The sequence below is a fragment of the Perca flavescens genome, chromosome 3 (assembly GCF_004354835.1).
Source record: "Perca flavescens isolate YP-PL-M2 chromosome 3, PFLA_1.0, whole genome shotgun sequence".
NCBI classification, from domain to species: Eukaryota; Metazoa; Chordata; class Actinopteri; order Perciformes; family Percidae; genus Perca; species Perca flavescens.
In genome coordinates this window covers 7,728,774-7,750,578 of record NC_041333.1, presented here as the reverse complement: position 1 = coordinate 7,750,578, position 21,805 = coordinate 7,728,774, and the positions used below count along the sequence as shown (strand labels likewise).

The 21,805-nt window shown below is 41.4% G+C and overlaps 1 protein-coding gene across 2 annotated transcripts in view; it reads right to left on the bottom strand.

Annotated features, from left to right (window-relative positions):
- LOC114552389 (RNA-binding protein Musashi homolog 2) overlaps positions 1–21,805 on the bottom strand; it is a 354,101-nt gene that overhangs the window by 163,371 nt on the left and 168,925 nt on the right. For both annotated transcript variants that reach the window (XM_028573129.1, XM_028573130.1), the window contains exon 7: positions 18,341–18,389. In XM_028573129.1, the coding sequence (XP_028428930.1) occupies positions 18,341–18,389 (49 nt within the window). The remainder of the gene's footprint in view (positions 1–18,340; positions 18,390–21,805) is intronic.

Below are 21,805 nucleotides of genomic sequence, written 5' to 3'. Positions count from 1 at the left end.
TGAAATGTGTGTGTCTCACGCCCAATGTGTGAGACTTGAGAGGTATGCAAGTGTGTCAGAGTTGAGCAAGTGTGTCATATTAAAGGGGTGATAGAATGATTATATAGGGTATTTCACACTGTTCCTTAAGGTCTCCTAATAGGGTATGTAACATGGGTTGGGCTGAAAATTGCTCGAATGCTATTTTATTAGGCCCTTAACTACAACTAACTGTCGGACTTTAGGAGCTCCACACAGTCTGATGAAGTGGCAACCTCCATACCCGGTGAAAGTCACCGTTTCTCGGTTACTTACGCTCGGGGCTCGGATCTGGCCGGCTGCCAGTTGCCGGCATAACTAGAGTATATTTACAGTTAGAATTTCGTCACGCCACTTATATTACAGCTACCCCAAGGTCTTATAAAGCTAACAATTGTGTCCGATTTCAATTTTATGCATTTTTGTGAATTTTAGGGGTGTCCTTAGGAGGAGCTGCTAGCTAGGCTATGTGTCCCATTTAATCCTATGGGAAAAGATCGTTGCTACACTTTCGGCTTAACTATTGTATATTTACAGTTTGAATTTCATCACGACATGTATATCACAGCTCCCTAAGGTCTTAACAAAGCTAATTTTTGTGAATTGTAGAGGTCTTGTTAGGAGGAGGCAAGCTAGCTAGCTCTCATTGATAGAGCTCCATCCACCTCACTTGTGGACAAGAGGCGTTTATTTCCCTGATAGTTTGTTTAAATAACAATACACATATCCATTATAAGATTAACTGGAACCTGTGGTAAGAGATTGGAGTTGCGGGCTCTGGAGCTCTGTCAGGGCAGCAGCGTTTGGTAGTCCACTTACCCAGAAATGGTGACTTTGCGTGGGTATCGAGCACCGGTTCAGCCATCAATTTTCGTAAAACGCTCCATATTTGACCTCTAAATAGTTGATTTCTCACAGAAGTGAATTTAGTGGTAAAACAGCAGATGAACATTTTCTGAGATCTGCGCGACCTATTCAGAAGACTACCTGATCTCAGGTCAGTGGTGTAGCCTATGTAAATGTTGGGGCGTAACAAAGATAGACTAGAGCCAAAAAAGGAGGAGCCACCGAGTTGACGTCAACTCAGTGGCTCCTCCTTTTTTGGCTCTAGTTCGTTGAGATTTGCCCGTTTTCAGAGGCAGTTTCAAATTGTGAGATTTGCTGAGGAAAGAGGTGTCAACGGGATTTTGAGGTTCTATGTATGTCCTAGTTACCCAGCAAACTGTTGTTATTCAACTATGACAGGGTAAAATCGTTTTTTCATTCTACCACCCCTTTGACTAGTTACAGCTAACAGCTAAAATATTAGCACTAACAACCTGCATAAAGACACACAATAAACAATATTTAATTTTATTGATCTTAAAGGTGCTGTAGGTAGGATTGTGAAGATCCAGGACTTAGCCAAAGAATTTGAACATCAACAACTTCTCAGTCCCTCGCCCCCTTTCGGCTAGAGGACAAACGGTCTCTTAATTTAATTTAAATTTTCAATAAATCATTTTAATTATTTTGGTGTTATTGGAATAAATAACACTTTTAAGAATCTTTTTTAGAAAAAATCTCATCATAAATCTCACACTAAACTGAAAAAGGCTGTTGCTGCAATTTTGTTAATTTTAAAGGGAAAAAACACTTATTATTAGATGAGGAGCCTACGATCAAAATAATGAAGTTTCTGTCAGTGTCTATGTCTGACCTGGACTGGCACATTCGTTAAAAAGCGTGTGCATGCACAAGCACTACAGTCACGCGCAAAGTGTCCCGGTTTTAGCTCCGGGCAGGGGCGTCGGACTGGGGGTAAAACCGATACTGATTACCAGGGCCCAAGGGGAGAGAGGGCCCTTGAAAAGTCTGGAATATATTTTATTTTACCTGGATGTTTTCATTTCCTAATCAAATTTCATAATGCATGTCAGATGAAATGTAAAGTTAGTATATTGGCTGAATAACTGGGTTGATTGACTGACTACATTTTGTATACAAAAAAGACTATCTAAGGTCTCCCCCACCCTTTGCTAATTTGCCAAATGGTTTAGTCCATCTGCACTTTTTGTTTGTTAGTTCAATTGAGCATCTGGTGGAGCGCAAACTTCCATCCATCCATCTTCGTCCGCTTATCCGGTGTCGGGTCGCGGGGGGAGCAGCTCCAGCAGGGGACCCCAAACTTCCCTTTCCCGAGCAACATTAACCACCTCCGACTAGGGGATCCCGAGGCGTTCCCAGGCCAGGTTGGAGATATAATCCCCTCCACCTAGTCCTGGGTCTTCCCCGAGGCCTCCTCCCAGCTGGACGTGCCTGGAACACCTCCCTATGGAGGCGCCCAGGGGGCATCCTTACCAGATGCCCGAACCACCTCAACTGGCTCCTTTCGACGCGGAGGAGCAGCGGCTCTACTCCGAGCTCCTCACGGATGACTGAGCTTCTCACCCTATCTCTAAGGGAGACGCCAGCCACCCTCCTGAGGAAACCCATTTCGGCCGCTTGTACCCTGGATCTCGTTCTTTCGGTCATGACCCAGCCTTCATGACCATAGGTGAGGGTAGGAACGAAACAGTGCAATAGATTGAATGTAATACCGCACCCGCTGCGCCGATTCTCCGAACAATCTCCTGCTCCATTGTCCCCTCACTCGCAAACAAAACCCCAAGGTACTTGAACTCCTTCACTTGGGGTAAGGACTCATTCCCTACCTGGAGAAGGCATTCCATCGGTTTCCTGCTGAGAACCATGGCCTCCGATTTAGAGGTGCTGATCCTCATCCCAACCGCTTCACACTCGGTTGCGAACCGATCCAGTGAGTGCTGAAGGTCACAGGCCGATGATGCCATCAGGACCACATCATTTGCAAAGAGCAGCGATGAGATCCCCAGCCCACCGAACTGCAACCCCTCCCCACCCCGACCACGCCTCGATATCCTGTCCATGAATATTACAAACAGGATTGGTGACAAAGCGCAGCCCTGGCGGAGGCCAACCCTCACCTGAAACGAGTCCGACTTACTGCCGAGAACCCGGACACAGCTCTCACTTTGGTCGTACAGAGATTGGATGGCCCTGAGTAGAGACCCCCTCACCCCATACTCCCGCAGCACCTCCCACAGTATCTCCCGGGGGACCCGGTCATACGCCTTCTCCAAATCCACAAAACACATGTAGACCGGTTGGGTATACTCCCAGGTTCCCTCCAGGATCCTTGCGAGAGTGAAGAGCTGGTCCGTTGTTCCACGACCAGGACGGAATCTGCATTGTTCCTCCTCAACCCGAGGTTCGACTATCGGCCGAACCCTCCTTTCCAGCACCTTGGAGTAGACTTTACCAGGGAGGCTGAGATGTGTGATACCCCTGTAATTGGCACACACCCTCCGGTCCCCCTTTTTAAAAAGGGGAACCACCACCCCAGTCTGCCACTCCTTTGGCACCGTCCCAGACTTCCACGCAATGTTGAAGAGGCGTGTCAACCAGGACAGCCCCTCCACACCCAGAGCCTTGAGCATTTCTGGACGGATCTCATCAATCCCTGGGGCTTTGCCACTGTGGAGTTGTTTGACTACATCAGTGACCTCCGCCTGGGAAATTGACAATGATCCCCCATCATCCTCCAGCTCTGCCTCTAACATAGAGGGCGTATTAGTCAGATTCAGAAGTTCTTCAAAGTGCTCCTTCCACCGCCCTATTACCTCCTCAGTTGAGGTCAACAGTGTCCCATCCTTACTGTACACAGCTTGGATGGTTCCCCGCTTCCCCCTCCTGAGGTGGCGAACAGTTTTCCAGAAGCACTTTGGTGACGACCAAAAGTCCTTCTCCATGTCTTCTCCAAACTTCTCCCACACCCGCTGCTTTGCCTCTTTCACGGCAGAGGCTGCAGCCCTTCGGGCCCTTCGGTACCCTGCAACTGCCTCCGGAGTCCTCCGGGATAACATATCCCGGAGAGACTCCTTCTTCAGTCGGACGGCTTCCCTGACCACCGGTGTCCACCACGGTGTTCGTGGGTTACCGCCCCTTAAGGCACCTAAGACCCTAAGACCACAGCTCCTCGCCGCAGCTTCAGCAATGGAAACTTTGAACATTGTCCACTCGGGTTCAATGCCCCCAGCCTCCACAAGGATGCACGAAAAGCTCCGCCGGAGGTGTGAGTTGAAAGTCTGTCGGACAGGGGCCTCCTCCAGACGTTCCCCATTTACCCGCACTACACGTTTGGGCTTACCAGGTCTGTCCAGAGTCTTCCCCCATCCCCTGACCCAACTCACCACCAGATGGTGATCGGTTGACAGCTCTGCCCCTCTCTTCACCCGAGTGTCCAAAACATACAGCCTCAGATCAGATGAAACGATTATGAAATCGATCATTGACCTTCGGCATAGGGTGCTCTGGTACCAGGTACACTTATGAGCATCCCTATGTTCGAACATGGTGTTTGTTATAGACAATCCATGACTAGCACAGAAGTCCAACAACAAACAACCACTCTGGTTTAGATCAGGGAGGCCGTTCATCCTAATCACGCCTCTCCAGGTGTCTCCATCATTGCCCACGTGTGCGTTGAAGTCCCCCAGCAGAACAATGGAGTCCCCCACTGGCGCCCCATGCAGGACTCCACTCAAGGTCTCTAAGAAGGCCGAATACTCCAAACTCCTGTTTGGTGCATATGCACAAACAACAGTCAGAGTTTTCCCCCCCACAACTCGCAGGCGTAGGGAGGCGACCCTCTCGTCCACCGGGGTAAACTCCAACGTAGTGGCGCTCAGCCGGGGGCTTGTGAGTATCCCCACACCCGCCCGGCGCCTGGGCAACTCAGGAGAAGAAAAGAGTCCAACCCCTATCCAGGAGTATGGTTCCAGAACCGAGACTATGCGTAGCGGTAAGCCCCACCAGATCTAACCGGTAGCGCTCCACCTCCCGCACCAGTTCCGGCTCCTTCCCCCACAGAGAGGTGACGTTCCACGTCCCCAGAGCCAGCGTCTGCTGCCCGGGTCTGGTCCGTCGAGGCCCCTGACCTTCACTGCCACCCATGTGGCAGCGCACCCGACCCCAGCGGTTCCTCCCACAGGTGGTGGGCCCATGGGCTGGAGAGATGGGAGCCACGTAGCTTGTTCGGGCTGTGCCCGGCCGGGCTCCGTGGCAAACCCGCCACCAGGCGCTCGCCCGACGAGCCCGCCCGTCTGGGCCTGGCTCCAGGCGGGGGCCCGGCTTCCTCCTCCGGCAGGGTCACTCCATTTCTACCTTGTTTTCCATAGGGTTTTTGAACCATTCTTTGTCTGGCCCCTCACCTGAGACCACTTTGCCTTGGGAGACCCTACCAGGAGCACAAAGCTCCAGACAACACAGCCCTCAGGTTCACAGAGACACACAAACCTCTCCACCACAATAAGGTGATGGTTCACAGAGAAGCGCAAACTTCTGCTGTAGAAATGTCTTTCTCAAAGAAAGCCAAATCATGCTACCAAAAAAGAAAGGAAAGACAGGAGAAAGAGAGAAGATGGGGGGAAACAATTGGTAACTGACTTCTTTTCATAGAAAGGTGAGCACAAACTAGAAAACGAAATCCATGGTGCTAAACTGCTTGAATATCTTCGCGACCGGACTGAGACAACCCATTGAAAGAGCAGAACATACACTTTCAAATTGATAATTTGGTTATACATGTAATCTGAGGTAAAGGCTAAATAGATACACTACACTAACAATGATGTTACAACACACCATTATAATAGCCTAATTTGAAACATGTTTAATTTAAAATTAACAGGCTATAATGTCTATAATTAGCAATAATAGGCTAATCAGTGTCATAGGTAGCTCATCGGTAGATGCATATCATGTCAACATTATAGTTATGTCAGGTATAGTAGTAGAAGCAGATCTTAACATTGTGAAACACATGGCCCTCAGTTTCAGAAACTGTCTCACCAGAGAGTGGAATAGCAACAGACCCCTAATCCTCCTCTTTGGATTTCAGACAAGGTGAGCTTATATCAAAATTAAAGCAAACCATGTTTAGCCATTTTGACTGAAAGGTGTTAAGTAACATTAACATCTTAGTGTGTTTTATTATATTAGCTTACAATTAGGATAATAGGTTAATATCAAATGTATCCTTCATAGAGAAAGATGATAAGATCTGATTTCTTTTTTTGGGGGGGGTTGAGGAACATGGGGGCCCATCAGGAGTGCCTATGCATAGGGCCTAGGATCTTGTGCTATGCCCCTGGCTCTGGGAAATCTGGTCACCCTATTCTTCACACGTGTATTAAAGTGCCCATATTATGAAAAAAATCACTTTCTGGGATTTGGGGTGTTATTTTGTGTCTCTGGTGCTTCCACACACATAGAAACTTTGAATAAAAATCCATCTATGCTGTTTTGACTGAGATATGGGTTTCTGAATGTGTCCTGCGTTCAGTCTCTGGGTGAGCTGGTCAGAATCTGCACGGCTTTCTACGTCACTAGCCGAAAGGAGCTGGCTAACCACAACCATTAGCATGCTAGCGCTACATGTGTGCCCTTGTTTAGAAGTCTCCCAGCTAATCCTGCCTTGTAACTGACCGAAGTTGGAGAAACAGCTTTCTTTTACTATGGAGCTAGCTGACATGATCTACGATCTGAGCTACTGCGCATGTGCAAGTGCAATCAAAGATGGTACAGAAGAAAAGATGTCTCACTCTGTAGCCAAAACAGACCTGAACACAAGGTGAAAAGATGAGCTGCAGCAGTGAGAGCTGTGCAGTACAACACAAATATGGTGTTTTTTGAAAATTAAACCATGTAAACCTATTCTGGTACAACCTTAAAATACAGTTATGAACATGAAAATTAGCATAATATGGGCACTTTAAGGACTAAACGGAGCATGTTCAGAGTGAATCAGGTGATTCAAAACTTGTTCCTGATTGGAGAAATTGGACATTTTACAACTGACCCGTGTTACAACTATACCCAGTCTCCACTATAGTATGGTTTGCACATGTAGTGGTTAGCCCAGTGATTTAACAATCATTGACCATGAAGTTAATGAGCATAAAAGTACAAAGAGGGGCTTTGGTGGTATACAATTGACAGACATTGAGTTAAGATATTATAAATACTCCCTTAAACTTTTGTGTGCAGCCGTCTACCTTTTTAACCCTCATGCCCTCCTTAAAAAAACTTACTTTTTTTACCTTCGAGGCAAAAATGTCCACGCACACAAAAACTGTTATTAAATCATCATATATCAATATTCTTTTCTGCTTTTTTTTCATAAATCACTTAAACAACTTCTAACCTAATCAAAACTACCAAACATTCAATCATTTTCAGGATTTTAACCCTTTAAATGTATTTGAAGTATTTCATTGTTTATTACAAAAAACACAAAAAAAAAGATTGTTTCCATATAATGAATAATATGTAGATGGGGCTTTGGTGGGGATTAGAGGCTTGGATATGTCAAAGATAAGCAACAAAATTAATTTGATTGCATTAGTATTTTTTACATAGTTCCAGATACTCCCTTTGGACACCTTCGAGGCAAAAATGTACATGTCCAAAAAACTGTTATTAAATCATCATATATCAATATTTTTTTCTGCTTTTTTTTCATAAATCACTTTAACAACTTCTAACTTGCTCTAAACTACCAAACATTCAATATTATTTTAGGATTTTAACCCTTTAAATGCCCATTTAATTCTATAAAGCAATTATTATTTATGAAAAACCCAACAGAACATTAATTATTTTCCATAAAATAAATCATAGGGGAATGGGGCTTTGGTGGGGATTAGAGGCTTGGATATGTCAAAGATAAGCAACAAAATTAATTTGATTGCATTATCAAACCAATTTAAACAAAATACTCCTTTGGACAACTTCGAGGCAAAAAATGTAATGTCCAAAAACTGTTTATTAAATCATCAAATATCAATATTTTTTTTGGCCCTTTTCAAAAATCATTTAACAACTTCTTAAAACATACTAAACTACCAAACATTCAGTTCATTTTAGGATTTTAACCCTTTATTGCCATGCCTGTTTTAATTCTATAAAGCATCATTAAATTATGAAAAAGGTCCACAGAACATTAAAAATTTTCCATAAAATAAATCATAAGAAATTCAGGAACAATTGAGAAAGGGATTAGAGGAGATCTATATGTCAAAGAAAAGGTTATAAATTAATTTGAAAGCATTAGTATTTTTACATAGTTCCACATGAGAGCCATTTCCACAAATGGCGAGGAAAAATGGAAAAACTGTTAACCTTCCCATATATCAATATTTTTTTTTCTGCTTTTTTTTCCCAAATCACTTTAACAACTTCTCCAAGAGGTCTAAACTACCAAACATTCAATAACTTTAGGCCTTTAACCCTTTAAATGCCCGTTTAATTCCTTTAAATCAAAAATTATTTATGCAAAAACCCAACAGAACATTAATTATTTTCCATAAAAAAGAAATCAAAGGGTCTCAATTTCTCCAGAACACATCTTGATGATCCCCAAGACTTTTGGGACAACAAACTGTGGACCGATTTGACAAAATTAGAACTTTTTGGAAGGTGTGTTCCAAGATATCCCTTTGGACACCTGCATTTCATAAAAAAAAATTATACAACTGTCCAAAAACTGGTGGTAAATCATCATATATCAATATTTTTTTCTGCTTTTTTTTCCTGGAATCACTTTAACAACTTCTAAAAGGAACTATCAAAACTACCTAAACATTTAATCATTTTCATGTCCGAACCATCTGTTGCCAGTTTGAAATATTTGAAACGAACTTGGGTTCTGCAAAAAATGATCCTAAAAAACACCAATTAGTTTCCACCGAAAATGAAATCAAACAAAATGAAGACTTTGGTGGGGATTAAAGTCCTGGATATGAAAAGATAAGCAAGATGTTTGGTTTGACCTTAAAAAGGCCGTATTTTTAATCTAATGTAACTGAATTAGGACAATTCTGAAAGATCTTCAAGGCAAAAATTCCCCAGGACGCTGTAAAAGCCTCATTGCACGTTTTTATCTCACTGCCTTTGCAGTTGTTGCTGCTAATGCATTCTGCCAATTATTACATTTATGGGGCAATATTTTTCACATGGTTTGGATTTTTTTCCAGATTAATTAAACACCTTCATTTACAAATTGCATTTTGTGTTTATTTGTTGTTTGACTTTTAAATTGGTTTGATGTTCCAAACACAGACCATGCAAAGCTCACAGCAAATGAGGAAGGTGCAAACACTTTTTCACAATGCACTTAAATCATATGGTGGGGCTTTGGTGGGGATTAGAGGCTTTTATGTCTGTGCAAACCAACAAAATTAATTTGATTGCATTAGTATTTTTTACATAGTTCCAGATTTCTCCCTTTGGACACCTTCATCAAAAAATGTTCATGTCCAAAAACTGTTATTAAATCATCATATATCAATATTTTTTTCTTTTTTTTCATAAATCACTTTAACAACCCCTAACTTGCTCTAAACTACCAAACATTCAATATTATTTTTTCTCCAGGATTTCCAGGAGGGAAATGCCCATTTAATTCTATAAAGCAATTATTATTTATGAAAAACCCAACAGAACATTAATTATTTTCCATAAAATAAATCATAGGGGAATGGGGCTTTGTTGGGATTAGAGGCTTGGATATGTCAAAGATAACCAACAAAAAATTTGATTGCATTAGTAAAACAAAGTTCCAGATACTAAATTTCCTTCCTCAAAAATGTACATTCCAAAAAACTGTTATTTAATATCATATTTATTTTTTTCATTTTTTTTTCAAATCACAACAAATTCTAATTTTCTAAATTACCAAACATTCAATATTAAATTATATTTTAACCCTTTAAATGCCCGTTTATTCTTTAAACAATTATTATTTATGAAAAACCCAACAGAACATTAATTATTTTCCATAAAATAAATCATAGGGGAATGGGGCTTTGGTTTCTGCTTTTCATCCTGGGATTAGAGGCTTGGATATGTCAAAGATAAGCAACAAAATTAATTTGATTGCATTAGTATTTTTTACATAGTTCCAGATACTCCCTTTGGACACCTTTGAGGCAAAAATGTACATGTCCAAAAAACTGTTATTAAATCATCATATATCAATATTTTTTTCTGCTTTTTTTTCATAAATCACTTTAACAACTTCTAAATTGCTCAAAACTACCAAACATTTAATCATTTTCAGGATTTTAACCCTTTAAATGCCAGTTTGAAATATTTGAAGTAACAATTATTTATGAAAAACCCTACAAAACATTAATTATTTTCCATAAAATAAATCATAGGGGAATGAGGCTTTGGTGGGGATTAGAGTCTTGGATATGTCAAAGATAAGCAACACAATTGATTTGATTGCATTAGTATTTTTAATGTAATTCCAGATACTCCCTCTGAACATCTTCAAGGCAAAAATGCCCCCATTGACTTACATTATAACCACATGTTTTTATCTCACTGCCTTTACAGTATAAAACAATGCATTCTGCAATGTCAACATTTATGGTTATATTTGACATTTTTACAGTATTCAACCAGATTCTTTAATTTTTATTACAGAGCCGTGTGTGTGTGTATTTAGTTTACTTCATTTCCAGCAGCAGACCAGCAAGGCTCACAGCAAATGACCTGGTGCTCTCTACAAATGCACTTGTTACACATGGTGCAGGTGGTAGAAGACCTCTTTTTGGCCTTGTCATTTCCAGCACACACCTCTCCTTCTGGTGGAGCTGGCGACAGCAGAGGCATTGACGGTGTTGGTGGTTTCTGCCAGGGCATCAACATCGGTTTTCAACTCCACCACCATGGCAGCAGCAGCTAGAGTACGTGGGGGATGCTTTCTCCGCACAATCACCATGGATATCCCCAGCTCCTCTAAGAACAACCTCCGTCTGTATGTTTTTTGCTGGTTCCAGGAGGGATCCACAGCAGTGAACAGCACGAAAGCATTGAAGGCGGAGACATTGATGCAATTGAAGAAGAGGACAAGAGGCCACTGTTGGGTCCGCCTCCTACAGCTGTAGGTGCTGACCACCTAAAAATGTCCAAGAAAACAAAGATCATGAATAAATGTCCTTCCTCAACATTCACAAGTATTTATATAATTTATTCTTCATATAAATGCAAGAAATAGGTATTTTAAATTATAAGCAATCATAATAAATATATATTATATACATATTTATCTCAAACAAACACATCATCACAATCAGTGAGAATAAGTAGACTATGTCTGGAATCTATTCATGTAGTAATAAAAGCATACAATCACATACCTTGTCAAGGTTGTCAACGCCACCCTTGCAGCGGTTGTAGTCAATGATGATTTGTGGTTTCTGCTTTTCATCCTGATGTACAGCTGGTTCCCGGTGTTTGCTGCTCAGAAGGAGGACATTTCTTCCCCGCTGCTGGATGTAGCTCACTGCAGTGGTGGTGGTTGTGAATGCAAACAGAGATGAGAAAACAGCTCTCTCTTTTGTCTGCTTCAGTTTGGGGGAAGCTCAGGCTTGTTTGCTCTGATAGTCCCTACCAGGGCAACTTTCTTCTTCAGAAGCTCCTCAACAAGTGAGTAGGAAGTAAATTGTCAAAGGAATTGACCCCCACACAAACCCACAGTCATGTCCAGGATGACTCACGCTTCCCTGGCCCATCTCCGGATCCACCAGTAAAAATTTCCAGTATAACCCTGGCACCTCCAGGCATATGAAATGGTGACATCTGCAGAATGCATGGTTTATATACTGTAAAGGCAGTGAGATAACATGTGGTTTGCATGTAAGTCAAAGGTGTCCAAAGGAAAGCTGCTCATCAACACAGATGTCTTAAAAATTGCCTCTAATCACCATCAAAGCCCCATGCTGGCCTATGATTTCAAATTTTTTGTGGGAAATGGTGGCCCTTTGACTGGGGATTTTCCTTTGGAATTGTTACTTCAAAGGATTAAAACCCATGTAAAGGGTCAAAATCTCTGAAAATCCAATATTTGGTAGTTTTGAGATTGAACGTTGATTAAGGTTTGTCATTAAAAAATCAGAAAAATCATGTCAGGATATGAAGATTTAATAACTTTTTGGACATGCCACATTTTGGATTCTTGATATGGCATATCTTGTATCCCTGGCATCATGCTACTAATGGTGCTCAAATTAGTTTTGTTCATAATCTTTTAGATGGAGACCAGAATCCCCCATTCTTCCCCATCTCCATTCAGTGAGAAAAATGGACTTGAACACCATGCTATTTTTCAAGTTCTCCCAAGGGTCATAGAGGGGTCTGAAATTGTCATCGTAGGTGCATGTCCACTGTGAGAGACATAATCAAAAAAACAAAATCCAGAAATCACAATGTATGATTATTTAACTATTTATTTGTATGATACAGCTGCACTAAGTATTTGAACACCTGAGAAAATTAATGTTAATATTTGGTACAGTAGCCTTTGTTTGCAATTACAGAGGTCAAACGTTTCCTGTAGTTTTTCACCAGGTTTGCACACACTGCAGGAGGGATTTTGGCCCACTCCTCGACACAGATCTTCTCTAGATCAGTCAGGTTTCTGGGCTGTCGCTGAGAAACACGGAGTTTGAGCTCCCTCCAAAGATTCTCTATTGGGTTTAGGTTTGGAGACTGGCTAGGCCACGCCAGAACCTTGATATGCTTCTTACAGAGCCACTCCTTGGATATCCTGGCTGTGTGCTTTGGGCCATTGTCAGGTTGGAAGACCCAGCCTTGACCCATCGTTAAATGTTCTAACTGAGGGAAGGAGGTTGTTCCCCAAAATCTCGCAATACATGGCTCCGGTCATCCTCTCCTTAATACAGTGCAGTCGCCCTGTCCCTTGTGCAGAAAAACACCCCCAAAGCATGATGCTACCACCCCCATGCTTCACAGTAGGGATGGTGTTCTTGGGATGGTACTCATCATTCTTCTTCCTCCAAACACGGTTAGTGGAATTATGACCAAAAAGTTCTATTTTGGTCTCATCTGACCACATGACTTTCTCCCATGACTCCTCTGGATCATCCAAATGGTCATTGGCAAACTTAAGATGGGCCTTGACATGTGCTGGTTTAAGCAGGGGAACCTTCCGTGCCATGCATGATTTCAAACCATGACGTCTTAGTGTATTACCAACAGTAACCTTGGAAACGGTGACCAGCTCCTCCTGTGTAGTTCTGGGCTGATTTCTCACCTTTCTTAGGATCATTGAGACCCCACAAGGTGAGATCTTTCATGGAGCCCCAGTCCGAGGGAGATTGACAGTCATGTTTAGCTTCTTCCATTTTCTAATGATTGCTCCAACAGTGGACCTTTTTTCACCAAGCTGCTTGGCAATTTTCCCGTAGCCCTTTCCAGCCTTGTGGAGGTGTACAATTTTGTCTCTAGTGTCTTTGGACAGCTCTTTGGTCTTGGCCATGTTAGTAGTTGGATTCTTACTGATTGTATGGGGTGGACAGATGTCTTTATGCAGCTAACAACCTCAAACAGGTGCATCTAATTTAGGATAATAAATGGAGTGGAGGTGGACATTTTAAAGGCAGACTAACAGGTCTTTAAGGGTCAGAATTCTAGCTGATAGACAGGTGTTCAAATACTTATTTGCAGCTATATCATACAAATAAATAGTAAAAAAATCATATATTGTGATTTATTATTTTTTTTTTTATATTATGTCTCTCACACTGGACATGCACCTACGATTACAATTTCAGACCCCTCCATGATTTCCAAGTGAGATAACTTGCAAAATAGCAGGGTGTTCAAATACTTATTTTCCTCACTGTATTATTCATTATATGGAAAAAAAAAAAATTCTTGTCTTTTTTTTTATTAATAATTACATACTTCAAATACATAAACTGGCATTTAAAGGGTTTAAATCCTGAAAATGATTGAATGTTTGGTGGTTTTGATTAGGTTAGAAGTTGTTTAAGTGATTGGTGAAAAAAAAGCAGAAAAAAATATTGATATATGATGATTTAATGATGTTTTTGTGTGCATGGACATTTTTGCCTCGAAGGTGTCCAGAGGGTATAAAATGAATCATTTAAGTATAAAAGACATGTAAGAGTAAAAAACACTGGATTTAAAAAATTTGACTGAAAAGAAGGATTCCTACATAATTTCATGCCATAAGAAGTAACACAGCAAAAATTATCACAGAATGAAAAAAAAAACTTGAGAAAAATGATACAAAAATGACCGAAGAGGGCATGAGGGTTAATACATTTATTTATCTTTTGTTACACATTCTGTGCAGTTAATGTTTTGTTGGTGCCGTCACTCTTTTTGCTGTAACAGATTATTCCTGCCAAAACCTTTTGAAATGCTCCTGTACAATAATTGGGAGATGCAGATGGTGTGAGCATTAACAATTGAAATAAATAAAGGGCAAACAGCCTGCTACTCCCTGCTCCCCCTAAGCCAGATCTCTAACATCTTCACCTCTCCTACTGATACAGAGGGCCGGATGTAATAACACTTTTGCACCCACTTCAGGCATATTTGTGCGTAAAAGCATGGCGAGGTATGTACAAACAGGCCGCACTGAGGTAAAAGCGCGAACTGAAAATGGCAAATTGCGCTTTTCTATGTCATGCATATACATTCACAGGAGGGTCAAGGGGAAAGTGGGAGTTTCCCATAAAGAGATGGGAGGGGAATCGTAAAGCGCGCCTAATTATGTACGTACGTATGTATGTACAAAAAACGCCCGTGACCGTGCGCGCCTCTATTTTGCGGTGAAAGTTCTCCGCCTCTTAAAAGCAGGTATAAACCAGCCGCAAGCGGGTTTCCTCGCATGTGCCTGTGGTGAAATGGCAGCAGTAATCCGAGCAAGACGAAGACATAGGCCAAGGAGACGAGCTGAAAGGATTTTAGCCACAAGGATCATCCTTTTTCAGTTGCGTGAACAAGAAATCATTAAGCGTTGCAGATTAAACAGCCATGCAATATTACAGTTACTGGATGAAATCAAAGATGACATTGAATCTCCGACTCAGCATTCACATTTCATTCCAGCAATTGTTAAACTCTTCGCTACATTACAAATATTGGCATCAGCATCATTTCAAACAGTCCTAGCATCAGCAGTGGGAATATTGCAGTCTGCACTCAGCTGTATCATAGCACAAGTACTTAATGCTTTGCTACAGCGCAATTTACGGTATAGTGGGCGGAGAAAGGCGCTGATTACCCAATGAACTGCAGGTTTGATAAATATGACGTAAGCTGAAGTATCACAGCTTGTGCTTTCTGGGTTGGACATGGTGCTGATAACGCTACATTCACAAATGTACGTACATCTGGCCCAGAGAGAGTGACCCACAGGATGTAACACACACACACAAACCAGTTTTTGGATGATCCCAGCTTCCAAAGCATTCCTTGATTCCAGACGCTTGATATCTGATAAATAATGTATAAATTCATGGATTGGAATATTTTGTGCATGTTAACTTTTTTCTCCTTTTAACTGATGTCAGTATAATTTATATTCCCACTTTGCAAGAAATACAATGTTTGTTTGATGTGATTTAATAGCATAAATAATGCCGGATTTATATACAGTTGAAACCAGATATTTACATACACTTAAAAAAAAACCACAAAACTTATTTCTTTACTGTCATACATTAAATCTGAGTAAACTTTTTCTGTTTTAGATCAATACATATTAACATATTTTTTTTGCATTTGTGAAATGTCAGAATCGAGCGAGGGAGAATTTGTATGTATTTTTTTTATCACTTTCATCAAAGTCAGAAGTATACACTTCCTTAGTATTTGGTAGAATTGCCCCGAAACTGTTTCACTTGGGCCAAACGTTTTGGGTACCTTCCACAATCTTTCTACAATAGTTTGCTGGAATTTTGGCCCACTCCTTTTGACAGAACTGGTGTAACTGGGTCAGGTTTGTAGGCCTTCTTGCTCGCACTCGCCTTTTCAGTGCCACCCACAAATGTTCTATGGGATTGAGATCAGGGCTTTGTGATGGCCACTCCAATACCTCGACTTTGTTGTCCTTAAGCCACTTTGTAACTAATTTGGAGGTATGCTTGGGATCATTGTCCATTTGGAAGACCTATTTGCGTCAAAGCTTTAACTTCCTGGCTGCTGTCTTCAGATGTTGCTTCAATATATCCACAAAATTTTGTTTTCTCATGATGCAATCTATTTTGTGAAGTGCACCAGTCCCTTATGCAGAAAAGCAGCCCCACAACATTATACTACCACCCCCATACTTCACAGTTTGGATGGTGTTCTGAGGCTTCAAAGCTTCGCCGTTTTTCCTCCAAATACACCGTTTATCATTATGGCCGAACAGTTCAATTTTTGTTTCGTCAGACCACAGGACATGTCTCCAGAAATTAAGATTTTTGTCCCCATGTGCAGTTGCAAACTGTAGTCTGGCTTTTTATGGTGGTTTTGAAGTAATGGCTTTCTTCTCCAAGAGTAACCTTTTAGCTCATGGTGGTACAGGACTCGTTTACTGTGGATAATGACACTGTCTTACCAGTTTCAGCTAGCATCTTCACAAGGTCTTTTGCTGTTGTCCTGGGATTGATTCGCACATTTCGCACCAAAAAACGTTCCTCTCTGGGACTCAGAATCTGTCTCCTTCCTGAGCGGTATGATGGTTGTACATTCCCATGTTTTTTATACCTGCGTGTTATTGTCTGAACAGATGAACGTGGGACCTTCAGGCATCTGGAAATTGCACCTAAGGAAGAGCCACACTTGTGGAGGTCCACAATTCTTTTCCTGATGTCTTTGGTTGATTTCTCTTGATTTTCCCATGATGTCAAAGAAAGAGGCTCTGTGTTTGAGGTGTGCATCCATAGTTCTGTCAAGACGAGTGGGCCAAAATTCCAGCAAACTATTGTAGAAAGCTTGTGGAAGGATACCCAAAACGTTTGGCCCAAGTGAAACAGTTTTGGGGCAATTCTACCAAATATTAAGGAAGTGTATGTATACTTCTGACTTTGATTAAAGTGATGAAAGTGAAAAATTCTCCTTCGCTCGATTCTGACATTTAACAAATGCAAAAAATATGTTAATGTGTATTGATCTAAAACAGAAAAAGTTTACTCTGATTTAATGTATGACAGTAAAGAAATAAATGTTTTTGTGTTTTTTTTTAAGTGTATGTAAATATCTGGTTTCAACTGTATTGTATGTCTTACGTGATATGTCCAAATTTGAGTATAGGAACATCTGTAAATAGCAGTGTAACTTTTGGGTTTGCACGTGGCAGGGTTGGCTCAGTGGTAGAGCAGTCGCACATATATTTAGAGGTTTAGACTGCTCTTCTATCTTGTTTCATGTCACTGTCTCATTATTATCAAAAATGATGGCCACAACTATGAATGTAAGACCCAGGTTTCAATAACTAAGATGTGTAATGGTAGAAACCTCTATTCACTGACTTTGCTCCTGACTGGCCTCATATATAAAGACACTATATATTTCTATCTCTCTATTATATTATATTTCCTTTCCAAAACCACTCACCACACCTAAGCTTGTGTTGGTCTGGAGTGGCTCACTGGTTTCTGTATCTGTCTTCAAAAGTGTGTTTGTCTCCTCCTCTCTGCTGCGGTGTCTTTGTAAAGTCCTCTGATTTGGGGCAGAGGGCTGCACTGCTGAAGCCACAGATAAGGCCTTCACATAAGGAGGGGGTTGGAGATAACCATCCTGCCGCCTTCGTCGCTCTGCAGCATCAGCTATCTGAACCCTTATCGAACCACACAGGCCTCCCTCCTTCATTCCCTGTCCTGTTCAACTGAGGGGCTTTTCTCTCACTCCCTCATTTGACCCTCTTATTCTTTCTCACCTATATGTCTGTTTCTTCCATCATGCAATCACAAAAATGGCAGTGTTGATCCATATCGATGGAGGCAAAATGGCCGAAGGGGAAATTAGGCTAATTAAATTGATAGGAGAAATAAATGTTCGTCTATGTGGTGTGTTTAGCTGGCAGGCTCGATCGCCATGTGCTGTTATATGCTGTGTGTATGTATGTGTATCAGTCAGCAGTGTGGAGAATCACTATGATAAGGGAACAGATTTAGTATGGATTGCTGCGCAGAGTGAAAGCTATCTGTACTGAACAAAAATGGATCTGACCTTGAGGGAAGTCGGAATCTTTGAGAAAATACACAGGTGTGTGTGTGTGTGTGTGTGTGTGTTGAACTGAAGCAAGTTTTTAATATAGCTCAACGTTTGTGGCTGTTGATCTCCTAGGAGAAGTATGGAGTATTTCTTAACAGACAAACAAACTTATATACACACACACAATACATACAGTAGCAGTGAAATGCAAACTTACCTCTATGTCGGTTGGTGGTTTTGTCAAACATTAGCATAGCATCCTCTACCTAAAAGAAGAAGGGAAAATGTATTCATGTGTTACATGTGCATGTAATACATGTGCACACACAGTACTAAACAGAAACATTGCATCTTCAAGGGCAGCACACAGAGGCAGCTTGTGAAGTGTGTCAGAACACATGCAGCTACGCTATTTATTTCACAACACCATTGTCATTGCCGGTTTATGCATGTTGACATTTTAGGATACGTCACTGTCCCAGCATCAGCGCACATCAGCACTCCATAAAACCAGCCTTTTTATTACGTTCACTTTCCTGATTCTGTAACCTGACTGGATATTTTTTCTGTCTGTCATGTCTGGTGTGTGCCACTGTCGTCAAATGACATTGGTCAGATCGTACAATTCCATGGTGTGTGTTGCATTTTAGGATCCACTAGCATTGGGGTCTAAGGATGTAATGATGTTTGATTAGGTTTCTCTCAAATTTTTCCAGAAATAAATACAGATCAGTGACAAACATCAGGTGCCTGCACAAAGCCTAAAGAACATATACAGATAATACCCACCAAGCCACAGCCTTTTTACCCTGCTGCCATCTGACAAATGATACAGAAGTATCCGCTGCCATAACACAAGACTACTGAGCAGCTTACATCCACACTAATATGTTTTAGTTTTGAAACGCACAACTACATTTACGCCTTGCATCCACATAACTCATTAGCCCCTAAAACAAAGACATTTGAAAATGCTGATTGGGTCGTGTGTTTCTTCACGCCCTTATCACATGACCCTTTTCCAGAAGAAACCAAAGACATCATCCTTAAATCATCCCTAAATTCTGCATTCTATAATGCTACTACTGCCTACATGCGCATGCATCTACCCGCTGATTTTACATTTCCCTTTGAAGTTAACAAGGAACACTAGCTCATATATATTGTGTATCAGCTTGTTCAGGTCTTCGGGTCCTGAAGCTGTCCATGGGTTTGTCGGGTTTTCTATGAAAGATTTATGACCTCTATGCAGTAACATTCAACAACCCTTGTGGTCCGTGTGATATAACAGCGACTTACCCTCAGAGAGGGAGGGGAGACATGTGGCACGATGGCCTAGTCGTGCGAACAATAAGGGACACTGAGTGAGTGTTTGGGCTGAGTGGAGCTGAGACCACTACCTGTCACAACCCTCCAGACTCCAGGCTCACTAGTCCCAAAACACCCTTAAAAGTCACACATCACACATTTTATGAGTTGTTGAGTAAGGGGGAAAGATTATAAACTTTGTGAAAATACTATCTATAACAAATTCATAATTATTTGTGCCTTGCTGTAAATTTGGCAAATGTAATACTTTAAAGGTCCAGTGTAACGTGTTTAGTTGTTCATTATCAAAATCTTTGTTGCCCGTTCACAAACGTGTCCTTTTTCATGAATATTTACCACCACCATCAATTCCAAGTATTCCTTTTGGCTTGAAATGTTACATTTGCATTTGCATGAACTGGGGTAGACGCTCCATATTCATGCGCCATCTTGAAATACGTTAGCTGGTAAGGGACATACAGGACATACTGCTCTGCCTTTTGCGTTTTTTTGCTGTCACATGATAAACTCACAGGTGCTGCTAATGCTGCTAATGGGTATCGTAGCTTCCCGGCCCCAACAAGTTTGAAGAAGGAAACATGGAGTAACACACCTATTCAAAATCCAAATTTCAGGAACAGGAGTCTTCTTTGCCCGGAAAATGAAAAAGGATATTGAAAAGAGTAAGAGAAAGCGTAAAGGCTACCGTAGCTGTAATACGTACTTTGAACTGCGTGGCGCGAGAGAGTTGATTGCGATATATGATCTCAACACTAGATGGGAGAAATTCCTACACGTTGGACCTTTTAAAGCTTTAGTGAGTAACTTTTGATATTAACGAACGTCCGTTACATTCAAGCCATTGCCAAATTAGTTGCTATGAAGCTAAGTAAGACTATCAGCTCAACTCTCTATATTTCTGTGTTGTCCTGTGACTTTCACGCGCAGAAACTCAAGATTTTTTTTCCACCTTGACAAATTAAAAAATTGGATATGGGAACCCATTTTTCTGTTTTTACAAATGTCCGTTTGTGCTTAGAAAATTGAACTGATAAGCGTTACACTGACCCTCCATGTCCTCCTTGGCAACTGTGTGGAGTAGGGGTGGGGGCTGTGCGCGGTCACGGAAGGCTTGTATCATATGGATTCGCCGACAGTTTTCTTGTCATTACTTAGAATTCCTCATGGAGACAACAGAAACTACGCACTATAGCTTCAAGTTGTTTCTTTCTTTATATAAGTCAGTGTCGCCGGACGCCCTAATCCTGAATGCACCATGAGTTTTTTTCTGTGAGACATTGCAACACATTTAATGATAATAATGTAATTTGCTCACTTGGGGAAATTCATTTCTGTAAGTTTTATCGGCACAGCTTTGAGTGGTTTAATACACCGGTTAATGTGAGAACTGGGAGATACTCTTGTTCCCAACTTGTAAGGGAAACATTACAGTGAGCATGTGTACAGAACTGTGAATAATTGCTGATACACATAGTGTGCCTACAGCACACTGAACATTGTTTGGTTTTTTGCCCAACACACGTTCATCCATTTGCCCCTCAGTGGTCACTACAGATATGACTAAAATATTTTGACAATGTGTGAAGGAATAATAATAATAATAATAATAACAATAATAATAATAATAATAGTGCCTGGTGGCCGGTCCCCTGGAAGCTGACTCTTTGTTGAGGAGATCAAAGCGAGCATAAAAGGTATTAAGCTCATCAGGCAACATGATGTGCAACATGATGCGCTCCTGCTTTTTGTAGCCTGTGATAGTCTGGATTGCCTGCCACATGTCTTTGGTGTTGTTGGCATTGAGGTCTCTCCCCAGTCTCTTGATGCTTCCACTTTGCATCCTTAACGGCAGCTTTCAGTCTCCCTCTGGTGATGCTGCATGCTTACTTGTCACCTGACTGAAAGGTAGCTTTTTTGGCTCTGGACAGGACCCTCGCCTCTCCATTCATCCAGGCTTTCTGGGTGGTGAATGATTTTATTTTATTTGTGATCACCACATCATTAACACATTTGTGATATATGATGTCACTGAAGATATATATTCCTCAAGATTCCCTCGTTAAATTATAGCATTATACCAAATTATTTGAATTTAGTTGAGAGCAAGTTATCTCTACCACCATTGTGAAGACTCCCATGTCATTTGGCATGGGTATGCTCCCCCATGGACAAATACGAATGTTTTGGTCAGCACTGCTTTTCCCCAGTCCCACATCACACTATCATTTCCACTTCCACTTGAGATGTGAAAATGCAACGGTCAGTTTGCCAGGCAAATTAGTAAGCTCATTCATGCTCCCCAGTGAGAGACACATCTGGTCTTCCAAGGAAACAAGCAAACAGCAAACATGTT